General features: G+C 41.3%; 1 protein-coding gene across 4 annotated transcripts; it reads right to left on the bottom strand.

Moving 5' to 3' along the window:
* Positions 1 to 574: 574 nt before the first annotated feature.
* Positions 575 to 9,453, bottom strand: LOC112249017 (DCN1-like protein 4). 4 transcript variants are annotated; one of them, XM_024418599.2, is made up of 11 exons: positions 9,309 to 9,453; positions 7,630 to 7,700; positions 7,164 to 7,203; positions 6,200 to 6,287; positions 5,115 to 5,215; positions 4,453 to 4,523; positions 4,162 to 4,253; positions 3,812 to 3,920; positions 3,183 to 3,287; positions 2,973 to 3,075; positions 575 to 2,868 (listed from the first exon to the last, which is right to left on the bottom strand). In XM_024418599.2, the coding sequence occupies exons 1-11, from the start codon at positions 9,325 to 9,327 to the stop codon at positions 2,813 to 2,815; spliced, it is 855 nt and encodes a 284-aa protein (XP_024274367.1). In that variant the 5' UTR covers positions 9,328 to 9,453; the 3' UTR covers positions 575 to 2,812. The 4 variants fall into 4 exon arrangements, with proteins under 4 accessions (XP_024274367.1, XP_024274377.1, XP_024274386.1 ...); XM_024418609.2 differs by having other exon boundaries at positions 5,127 to 5,215; XM_024418618.2 differs by having other exon boundaries at positions 9,178 to 9,314.
* Positions 9,454 to 11,685: the final 2,232 nt, after the last annotated feature.

The following is an 11,685-nucleotide window of genomic DNA, read 5'->3' as shown; positions in this document are numbered from 1 at the left end:
GGTTGGTCAGGTTGATGGGTAAGCATAGAACATGAACACCTAGCAACCCAAAGGTTTTGTGTTTGAACCTCATCATGGACAACTTGAGCATTTTAGCTAATTAGCCACTACTTAAAATGTTAGCCAACTCTTCCCCTAACCATTTTAGCTAACCTCCCTAACCCTTTAACCTAACCCTAACCTAGCTAACATTAGCCACCCCTAGCTAACGTTAGCCACAACAAATTGGAATTCGTAACATATCGTATGAATTGAAATTCATTACATATCATACGAAATGCTCTGAGACCACGTTGGTATGCATCATAAATAAACCTGTAAAGAAAGTAACTGTGTTTGTGATGCCTTTGTCTCTGTTGTTCTATGGATACCTGAATAATAAGGTGCACACACTGCACATGTAGTTATTACTGTGGTAATGCAATAGTCAGAACAAAAATACATTAGGCCTACAGTAGAGGGACCAAATATGATCCTGTGCAATTTAGGAACGCAGAATGAAACATCCTTTGACAACAATTGTTCACAATCGTTCTGTAAAGGAAAATGACAAGGCAAAAATGAAAGACAACGATAAGTTAATAAACCCATTTATACGTAGAGATAGGTTACAGTGAAAACAGACATACATACTGTACATACAGTCAGGACAAAGTTGTTCTTCCTCCTGCAATACCAATGTAGAATACCATCTGAATTAGACTTTGTGCAAATGATTAGTGAGCCGTTTAGAAACTAGCTCCATCTCCTACCAAAACCTAATATACACAAATACACTGATTACTGACAGTCAAAGCATCATGGATCACTGATAGGTGAAGCTATCATGTGTTCTTATTACTTCAGAAATTGAACCATTTACTGTACATGCTTTAGTTCAGACCACTGGGTTTGACCAATAAATGATTGACATATGACCGGATACCATTCTTACACCACACCTTCAACACTGCACAAAACGTCTTCCTCTTCTTTCTCCAATTTCTCAAACTTTTGTTAATTTCAGTTCATGTCAATTTGTTTGAGAGACTAACAGTGTGGTTCTGTGTGTGTGTGTGTGTGTGTGTGTGTTAGAAGGGAGTGGTTGGGCAAATGCAGGATGGAACTCCTCTTCCCCAAATGAGGTTGCATGTGTGTTCCAGCTCTGAATATACACAGTCATGGTTTTCATAAAGCGTTAAGACAACATGACCAAGGATATCAAATGAAGCACAAAAACACTTGCACAAATTCCTGTACAAAAACAACAACAATAAAATAAGTATTCAAAAAATCTCATCCATTCGCAGATGGCTCTGATGGAGAGCATGCATGCAAGGTTTCACTCTCATGACAATTGAGCGTCACATCACAGCTAGAGACAAAAGTTGACATGTGTTACAAGAACATTAGCCCTACGCTAGGCAAAAAGAACACCATTACACCACCACCGGGTTCTAAATCTAACCCGTCAGTGTCCATGGTTTTGAGACCTCTTGAATGATACATGGCAATGCATGCATGCTGGGATTGGATTTCCCCTTAATGTACAGCCTGCCTACCCTACACAACCTATTCCTCAAAGGCCTTAAACAGTCTTCCAATTATAACACTCTCAGTACTGGGGAGAGAGAGAGGCTCGTTAGTAATATGGATTAAACTGGACATGTTCAGTGGACATAACAGAAGACAAGACCAAAGCAATATGCCAGATATGAAGAAAAAAAATAGAGGTACGTTTCTATTTTAACTTGCAACTTAGGCCAAACAGTCTAATTTAATCCTGAACGTATCCCTGACCACTGTGTGTGTGTGTGTGTGTGTGTGTGTGTGGGGTGCAAGTAAAGTGACTTCTATAAATTGTTAAAGAGGCACAGAAAACTCTTAAAAACCTACAGCTTAGAAACATAGATTGGTCACAACCAATGAATGCTGGCCAGTCCACTAATGACTGACCACTGCACTGTAATAAGAGTTCATAAGCAGCACTGCTGATTGGTTAGTTGTTGTGGTATGAGGTAATCTGAAGCCTTCACAGGGGGCTACAAAGCTTTAGCACAGGCTGGTATCACAGTAAGACTAAGGATGGAAAAAAAGGGGCTCAAAAAGCACTGGCACAAATGACTTCATCACAGTAAACTGTACAGGTGTCATCATCCACCTGTAACAACAGCTTTAATGACCATGACTAAAAGACCAACTACTGTAACACTCAGCCATTTGACAGTGTGCTTCTTCAAGAATTCCAATTCAACCCAAACAGGACAAAACTGATAGAAACGATGGGTTCTGTAGGTTATAAAGAGTCAAGCACAGATCAAGTTCAAAGCACGGATATGCAATATTCAAATGTGACCGGGTCAAAATGACCTTGTTTTTAAGACTAAGACCGACCGTTCAAAATGGAGGGATTTAGTTTAATTCCTCCTAACGGGAGCAAAGGGTTCAAGAGTGGATCTCTCGCACACACAAAACCATTTAGCCACTCATGAGAACACGATATCCTAACACGCAGCAATATGACATCACAGTGAGGGGGCGCAACGCCATTGGGGCTCGCCGTGTGATTACCCACAATGTAACATGGGTAGGGATCATTACCTGGAGAGGGTTTTTGTCTCCATGGTGACCTACATCCTAATCTCGCCAGAGCGGCTTGCACCTAACCCCCCCTCCCCCTCCCCCAAACCATATCGCTATCATTACCTGGATGCGCCACCTGCCATCACTGACAAGCACCTCTCCCATTTTGTATTCTTTGTTTTTAGTTTTCTCATAGCCGTTTGTCATCGTCGTTGTATTATAATGTGGTTTTGTTGCAGTCTACCTGATGCTATGACATCTCTCTTTCTTTGTACCATTCCACAAATTCATCCAACAAAACGGGCCCTGACAAAAGGAGAGAGAAAAGAAGGATCACGTTAGAGCCCTGATCCCTTGTACCACTTAGGTAATGAGTGAGTGTGTATTAGTGTGTGCATGTGTCCACTTACAGGCTCCATCCTCATCATAGTTACTGAGGTCTAGGTTGATTGTCCTGCTGAACTCTAGAACATTGCACCACTGGTCTTTGTTGATAACCTTATACTTGGACTGCTGAATGACAGACAGGACAGGCAGTCAATACATAGTGACAAAACCGTGTCAAATGTTGTATGTACGGTATCAAGTTGAATGTTACACAGGTTAGTTAGACACCATACCTCTAAAAACTGATTGAATACAGGAAACAGTGGCCACGTCTTCCCCAGGAGAAGCCCCAGCATGCATTTGGCTGTGTTCAGGTCTAAACTCCTCTGGTCCTTTTCCTACAAAATCAGAAATGAAGGTCTCTATTCAATCAGTATCACGGAAATTCAGCTTTACAGCGTGACTGAAATTTAAAGGCAATGTTCCCGCTTTAGCGGAGACTGCCTTCCCTGTAAATATGTCGGCTCAAACGGAAATGACCTTTACATTTATTTTGCGGAGTCTGTAATGCCTCAGCTTTACAGATTGAATAGAGCCCTAACAGATGTCTCAGAAGTCAGGGGTCAAATATGACTGACTCAATAGAAAGAGCAGTACTCATGATGAGAGCTTCAGACATGCAAGACAAATAAGAAAGTTATCTTCACACACTCAAAACTAAGAGCTGACAGCACAGACGTACTTCCCTACCTGACGTCACTTATCCCTTGTGTTTATTTCTACAAATACTAATAGTTTCATTTGTCTGTCATCTTTCGTGTGTTGAATCTAAACATCAACAAATAAATATACCAGGGGAATAAATATCCCAGTCAGAGGAAATCTAGTGAGAATACTGCAGATGCGGCTTTGCCTCACTCACCCGAGCAAAATCGAAGGCGTATCTGTAAATGAGCTTAAAGTTGGTGGTGTCGTTTAGGACAGACCTCAAGTAGTCCAGGGAGTTCCTCAGCCTCTCTGTGGAGTCACACCTGACAACGCCAGAGAGACAAGTTAGAGACAGACTAGAGTCCCGGCTGACAGAGTACAGACTGTTGACTATAAAACAGACAGTTGAATATAAAGTAGACTATACAGACAGAGGCAGTCTATAAACCCAGTCTGGGGTCAGCACCATTTTGTACATGGCACAGCTAGAAAAGGACAAACTGTAGGGACAGACAAACATAACACACGTACAGTAAAACACACAAACTGAGAGCAGAGACTTACTGCAGGGAGCCCATGCCTTTCAACCACTCCTGTAGAGTGAAGTAGCCCATACTCTGGGCATCCAGCTTCCAGGCCAAAACCAGCATCACCACCTGTTCACAAAGAACAGCATACACTCACATGCTATAACACAATGAAATGCTTGAGATGTTTACTTTTCAATGAGTCATTTTCATCTTTGTGCCATCTCTGAATAACAGAGCTGAACCCAACTATAACCACCAAGTGCATGCACATGTGGATGGATTACAAATGTCACCCATCTACATAGACATGACTAGCCATCCTTACATTCTCTGGTTCCACTCCAATATCTTCACAGAACTTCTCCATTCCCTCTGGCCCCACGACATCATCACAGCCTATCAAAGATACACACATATATATACAGGGCCATTATTTATGACATCATCCACTCCTACCAGAAACAAACACATAGGATTAATCTCTGATATTATGACAGCATAGTATGCCACAGACACAACAATGCTATGACATCACAACCATAGAGATTCTATTATATTTACATGGTGTGATATCATAATGTGGAGGTCAAAGCAGTCCCTATTATGACATCGCATCACGAAAACTGATTGTAATCGCTATTGTTATGATGTCATAGAATTCTATGACATAGAATGAGGTAACAAAGTATTCTGACATCATCACAGCAAAAATTACAATCACAATGCGTACATACATACGTAACAATTCTCTATGACCCTATCCCACCTGCAGGTGACAAACACAAAACATTAATCTATGACATCATTTCAGCAAGCAAGAGACATCCTTTATGAAGCAATCAATGATGCCCGATTCACAGCTCTCACACAGTACAATTCAACTATGACATGAAAACCCAAATCTAAAAGTAACAAAGGTATTTACACCATTATGGTCAGTGTGCTTATATAAACTGATAGAGAATTGCAAAATGTATATTTACAAACCTTGAGTCTCACCTGCGTACTCATAGAACCACTCCAGACATCTTTTACTGGAGAAGGTCTCTTCCTCTCGGATTTGTGGTGCCTCATGTTTTCTAAAAACACTGCATTTTGAAAAAGACCATTCAGACACAATCTACGGCACTGCACACCCAGCATATTTCACACATTACTGCGGGTGCTGGGAATACAGTGTGTGACCTAAAATCCTACCGTCTAGGAGCATATCAAACACTACGATGTAGAAAAAGTTAATCCTGACAAATAACTATTGGATGAGCTATGTGATGGAAAATCCTCTTGCTGCTCTTTTGGATTTCTAAGCTGACAATGAAGTATGCAAATCCACTGGGGAGACAAATCACGTGTCATCACGCATGCATACCGTTTCAGTGAACAGTTGAAAATCCAGAACAAAAATTGCACGCAATTGCGTAACATACTGGATTAGGTTCTGGGGGAGATGTATGAGAAAAAAGATACTGGACTGAGGAGCAAAAGCAGGGTGGTAGCTCCACCCGCCTCTCTCTGCAAGGCTATGGGTCAAACGTACCCTCCCCTTCCCGAATTTCGATAAGACGAGCACACCCGCTAAATCAAGACTTGTTCAAATAACCAGTGGCAAAAACCTGCGCACATGAACAACTGTTATTCGCTATGCCTCGATCAGACTGACAGCGTCTTTGCATCAACACTTTGTAATTAAATGACACAGCATTTTTATTATGCAATCCAAAAATGTTTACTGGATATATGTGCAACAAAAGTTCAACATCCACCTTTTGCTACTATTTCTGTCAAGCCCGACGCATACAATTTGATGCATACGTTGGATATATAGACCACAAAGAATGCACTGCAACTGCCTCCGCAAGGTAATGCTGCAAGGGAAACACAGCGTTTATTTGGAAATGAATGTACTTCTGGTGTCGGTGTGATGGAGGTGTTAGTCATCCCAGTCTTTTGACAGATGTTACGTAGCCTGTCCACGAGTGATTAGTGAATCTAAATAAGTTGGATATAATTCCTCTTATTGTGTAAAACCTGATGTAACTGATGCATTCGTTGGTGTAGCAGGTTGGTAGTACCTGTCCTGGCGACTCTTCTTAGCTGACAGATCATCTCCAGTAGTGGGTCTCCTCTTTTTCCTCGGAGGCATGGCTCTGGAGCGGCAGGCTGAGAGAAACACAATACAAGAGAGACAGAGAGTGAGGAGAGAGATACAGAGAACAGCAACCAGGTTTCCATCCAAACTTTTTATGTGAGTAAATACATGTCAGATAGAAAATGTATTGACAGGCCGCAAACAGCAAATTTGTCGGTAAACTTTCCAAATGTGGACAAAACAAAACACGCTAGACAAGGTGGGATCTTTTTGCGTCGGTAAAATGTATTATGTGGGAAATGGCCATGGAAATGCCTTTATGCGCAAATAACCATCACATCGAAGTAAACTAGGGAGTCACGCGATGATATGTTGTGTGGTCCTCCCACTACGACTTGGAAAAGCATGCAGTTAGACTACAGATTAAATAAGTTATGATGAACTTCCCAGGTTGGTGAAAGAGCGCAATGATGAGCTTGATGCTCCTTTCAATAAATATGGAAGGTCTCATTCTGGTGACATGATGATCGATGCTTGACTGCCATTTGACAAATAAATATAATCGTGCTCTTTTTGTCCATAATAATCTCATCATGTAGGCTATACCCGCACTGTATCTGTGAGCTGTTGGCTAGAGCGAACTTGCCAAGGCCAGAGTGGGAACATTAGCTATATAACCAAAAGGATTGTGACAAAACAATCAGTAGGGTATAAAATTCAATAGAAACCCATTTAACTTGTCTTTTTCTTTTGGTACATGGGAATTTAACAGCAAAAGTAATTTTCATGTGCACTACGTCGTCACGCACAGCCTTTAATCAATTAGATGGAAACACATATGTGGTGGGAAAATGCTAATATTGTGTTAAAACCTGCCGCCAATTGGATGGAAACCTAGCTAGTAAGTGTCATGTGGGTCTGCATTAAGGTGCAGGCAGGGTCGGTACCTGTGGAGTGACCGTCCTGTCCAACGTCCTCCGTCAGGTTCTGAGTGGAGAGATAAATGGAACTATATTAGGCAACCCCCACCAAGAGACACACACACAGCAGCACTGGCGTTCGCATGCAGTGAGCAAGGGAAGGGTGTGAGGGGAGGCCTGCGCTCTCATTTCCTCAAGCTTGTAACCTTTAGAGATGCAGTTATTATTTCAGAGAGAGAGAGGGAGGAGAGAAATAGGATGAGAGGAAGGATGAATTAATCCCTTTTAAGTATCCACCCAGGAATAGAAAAATCCATCCATGTCTATAACTCATTAATAACTAGGATTCATTTGTAGATAGGGGTAAATGTCCATGATCAAATTCTTAGCGTTTTACCTGAGTAACTCCATAATGTAAACTGTTGGAACAGGTGGCTGGTACTCATATGTCACATGAAAAACACATAATGGTATGAGGGCAAAATGCTTTTACCAGCCTGTGCAGGGTGTGGTAGATTTTGTGGATGCTGGCCAGCGTAGAAAAATGGGAGTTCAGCTGAAAATCTAAAGGAGGAAAAGTACATTTCAGCACATCTCTAAATGTAACACCACTACATTACATGCATTAGATATGGAACAGACGCGCAACAGTAGGCAATATTAAACAATTATCTGCTTCTCAGAGAAACATAACCTTCTCACAGAAATATAGGTTTCCCAGGGCACTGATAGCTGGGAGAACTCACCATCTGCTACCCACAGCCTGCCTACATCATCATGCTCCTCCCTCTGTCATAGGGGTCACATCTTTGCATTCAGCCAATAGGAATGAGAAGGTATGCATGTAACCATCTTAATCACCTTCATAATTTGCATCAAAGTAGTTGGGATGACTAAATAGTGATGTCAAACAGCCATAACTGCACATAATCAATGCCTTTCATCGTGATGGGATTGACAATAAAATGTTCATTTTTTATGCTGAGCAGTTATAATCGTTCAGTAGGCATTATACCAACAAGAAAAAGGTATGAAGGACTGTAGCTACGTAGATACATTAGAATACAGTAATATAATACAGTAGTCTACAGTCAGATCATGAGCAGGATTGACAGATGAGTATTGTATTCAAACGTAACAGGGTTCACAGAACGCCAGACAAAAAAGTAGAGTGGTCGATTATGATTAAACACCACGCCGACATGGCCTATCCAATAAAACATGTAATCTTCTCATCTCCGCTCACAAAGTGTCATTTTCGTTTTTAATCCGTTTCTTTAGTCAAAACGCTCACACACCTAAATCAACGAAAGGCCGAACCTCATGATAGCACTAACTGAATAGACTACTTAAAATAGCAATACAGACACACAACTTGCACAGAGTTTACAAAGTATCTGGAGAGTAGAGGGAGACATTATGGTTGTTGTAGTCCATTTCCTGGATCAAGGCTCTAAGATCTTGATCAATGGAGAGTGGAATTAGACTACAATTCCCGCCCTCAGAAATTAACATTTCATTCTGCACCCCTCTCCTGACACTCACCCCAACTGATGAATGCATATTATATCGATACAAAAATGTTACATCCTATGGAATAGTGCATGCAAGTATCTTATGGTTCTCTTGCAACAGTTGATGTATATGACGCGCAGTCGGCCAGCTCTATTGCAGCAAGCATAGAAATATATTTTACAGAACTGCGTCACAATTTTCATCCTCTGTAATTTTCCGCAGTTGACTGGAAAACTGACCTATTTAGCCTACACAACATTGTTCCAAGTGTAACTTGCTTTGCAGTAGCACTTCATTCCCGTCCGTAAATAAGCGACAAAATAGCAGTATAATAGGTCGACAATAATTACATATTTAGCTGATGTATTCAACCGAATAGTAGCCTTTGCAACGTTAGTTGTCCTAACAATAAGTCAACAAAAAGTGCGTACATTCAGCAATAACACAGTACAGTCCCTTTGTTGCGCCCCAAGACAACACTTGGAAATACAAAGAGAATGGCAATAGACAGATAGTCTGCACATACCTCTATTTGACACTCGATTAACAGCTAAATCTAAAGGTAAACAGATAGATGCAATAGATCCGGTCGCTGTTACGTAAGTTATCAATACGAGGAGCCTAAACACACCAAAAGCCACTACTATAGCTACTTACTTGCCGCATCAGAGTGCATTTTTATGAAACACACAACTGCCTGTGTGAAGTCCGCAGACCGGCCAGTAGGCGGGACATGTCAACATAACCAATGCCCACAGATGATTTGGGTGGACAAGGAACCTAGTAGCCGCACCCCTACTCCTTCATAATAGGCTGTCTCTGGTGTCATGTAGGAAATCTGAAGACAAAGAATTTGGACCCTCCTTTGGGTGAACGTGAGAGGTCAAAATTCCAAACCAGGCCATCCCACCGCTGAAGTTCATTGGCTAGGAAAAGTACCTACGTAGGTCAATGGGAGAGTTCGATTAAGCTGCCTCGGTTTGAACCGAACTATGGCCCAACACGTGACCGGGCGAAACCGGTGAGCGAGGCACGCTCTTTTCAAATCAAACAGTAATCTGCGCCGCTCAGTCATATTGTGAATAGTGCAGCATCGTTCAGAAACATACATCTATTTTTTCATAAAATATATGCTCGAATTTTCAAACTGGTTTTCATTGTGACGGCAGATAAAGCGTTTTTATCTTAATCAATCACTTTTGCATGTGTTAACACATAATCATACTCGTTACTCCACGACCTTAACCAGAAGTCACTTTTGTTTTGAGCCGACATCTCCGCCGGCCAAAACGGAGCACCCGGCTCATGCCCGGGATGCAGCCCGGTTCCAAATGGACGCAATCAACGCTAAGCCGGTTCACCCGGGGAATGCCCTGAGCATTAATCGAATCCCCTCACTAATCGGAATTTCCTCGTGCAAGAACGAAAACCAACCCACGATGGACCGTCATTGGCCGGTTCACGCATTAGGAACCTCCCAATACGCTTTGTGAATGGTGAAAATTCCATTCAGTCATAAGCAACTACGTTTGTTGTAAAATACAATTGGTTACACAGAAAACTGTTGTTTACAGAAGGGCGTGATTTTATTTATTGTTCCCCATCTGAATGAATTGTTTTTTGTCTCAAGTTCAAAATGATATTCTGACATCCCATGTTTCTGCAACATATTTGACAAGCATAATGCGTAAAGCTCAATTTTATAACATTCTGTGCCTGGCCTCAAATTCATAAATGTATGGAACTTAAAAAGCCATGTACTTTTCATTTCAAAGGACTTACATTTCATAGCTACCTTTGCAGAATAGGTGCTGCTTGATTCCACATAAGAGCAGCCCGTTAGTTTGCTGGAATAGGTCAGCCTATATAACGACATTATAGTGATGGGTTTGACAGGGCAGCCTTTGTGGGGATCTCCCAGTCACATACCAGAACTGCAGGGAAAACATCCTGTTCTCACAAGAGGGGTTTAAGGAGGAGGAGGCATTTACTAAGTTGTAGAGCACTGAGAGGTCAATACAGATTGAGTTACTGTGCTTCACTAGAGGGAAAATAAGAACATAATGAATTGTCACCTGGATTAATGGGTTAGAATGGGACAAATAAAGCAACATACACATTTTAGTGAAAAGGACATATGTTGTTCTGTGATTTTCAAATGAAACTGCAAACCTGGGTAAACAATGACATATCTACAACACTTCATTGTTTCCTGTAAATAAAGATCAGCAGGGTAGGCCACCAACACTTGGACAAAACTTTGTGGTTTTGAAGCCTCTGATAGCAGAAAGGTGAATGAGTCAGAGGGAGAAATTTTAGGCCCTCATCATAGATACAGCATATATCTCTGCCTCAACATAGGATAATATAAACAGGTTAAGTCATGTAATGGGAGGGGGTTGTACTTCCTAGTATTCATATTTAAATTGTGCTTCAAATATTCTTGGAATCATGTGTGAAATATTTCTTAGAGTAACCACTGTAGCTTACTGGGAACTTAACTACTCTTAACAAAAATATAAACACAATATGTAAAGTGTTGGTCCCATGTTTCATGAACTGAAAGAAAAGATCCCAGCCATTTTCCATATGCACAAAAAAAGGATTCTCTCAGATGTTGAACACAAATTTGTTTACATCCCTGATAGTGAGCATTTCTCCTTTGCCAAGATAATCCATCCACCTGACAGGTGTGTCATGTCAAGAAGCTGATTAAACAGCATGATCATTAAACAGGTGCACCTTGTGCTGGACAATAAAAGGCCACTTCAAAATGTGCAGTTTTGTTAACAACACAAGTAAATGTTAATTTCTTTACCATAAGCCATTAGCAAACCGCTCACCCACATGACGCTATACACGTGGTCTGTGGTTGTGAGGCCGGTTGGATGTACTGCCAAATTTTCTAAAGCAACCTTCAAGGATGAATAGCCCATTGTCGTGCCATTCATCCGCCGCCATCACCTCATGTTTCAGTATGATAATGCACAGCCCCATGTCGCAAGGATCTGTACACAATTCCTGGAAGCTGAAT

Source organism: Oncorhynchus tshawytscha, linkage group LG01 (genome assembly GCF_018296145.1).
Source record: "Oncorhynchus tshawytscha isolate Ot180627B linkage group LG01, Otsh_v2.0, whole genome shotgun sequence".
Lineage (NCBI taxonomy): Eukaryota > Metazoa > Chordata > Actinopteri > Salmoniformes > Salmonidae > Oncorhynchus > Oncorhynchus tshawytscha.
This window is presented reverse-complemented; position numbering and strand designations above follow the sequence as displayed.

Bases quoted from the DNA above. Each gene is read 5' to 3' on its own strand.
- LOC112249017 (XM_024418599.2), bottom strand. The intron at 6,288-7,163 runs GTACCGACCCTG...TGTTTCTCTCAG, and splicing joins ACAGGACGGTCACTCCACAG to CCTGCCGCTCCAGAGCCATG. The intron at 4,254-4,452 runs GTAAGGATGGCT...CTTTGTGAACAG, and splicing joins TTGGAGTGGAACCAGAGAAT to GTGGTGATGCTGGTTTTGGC.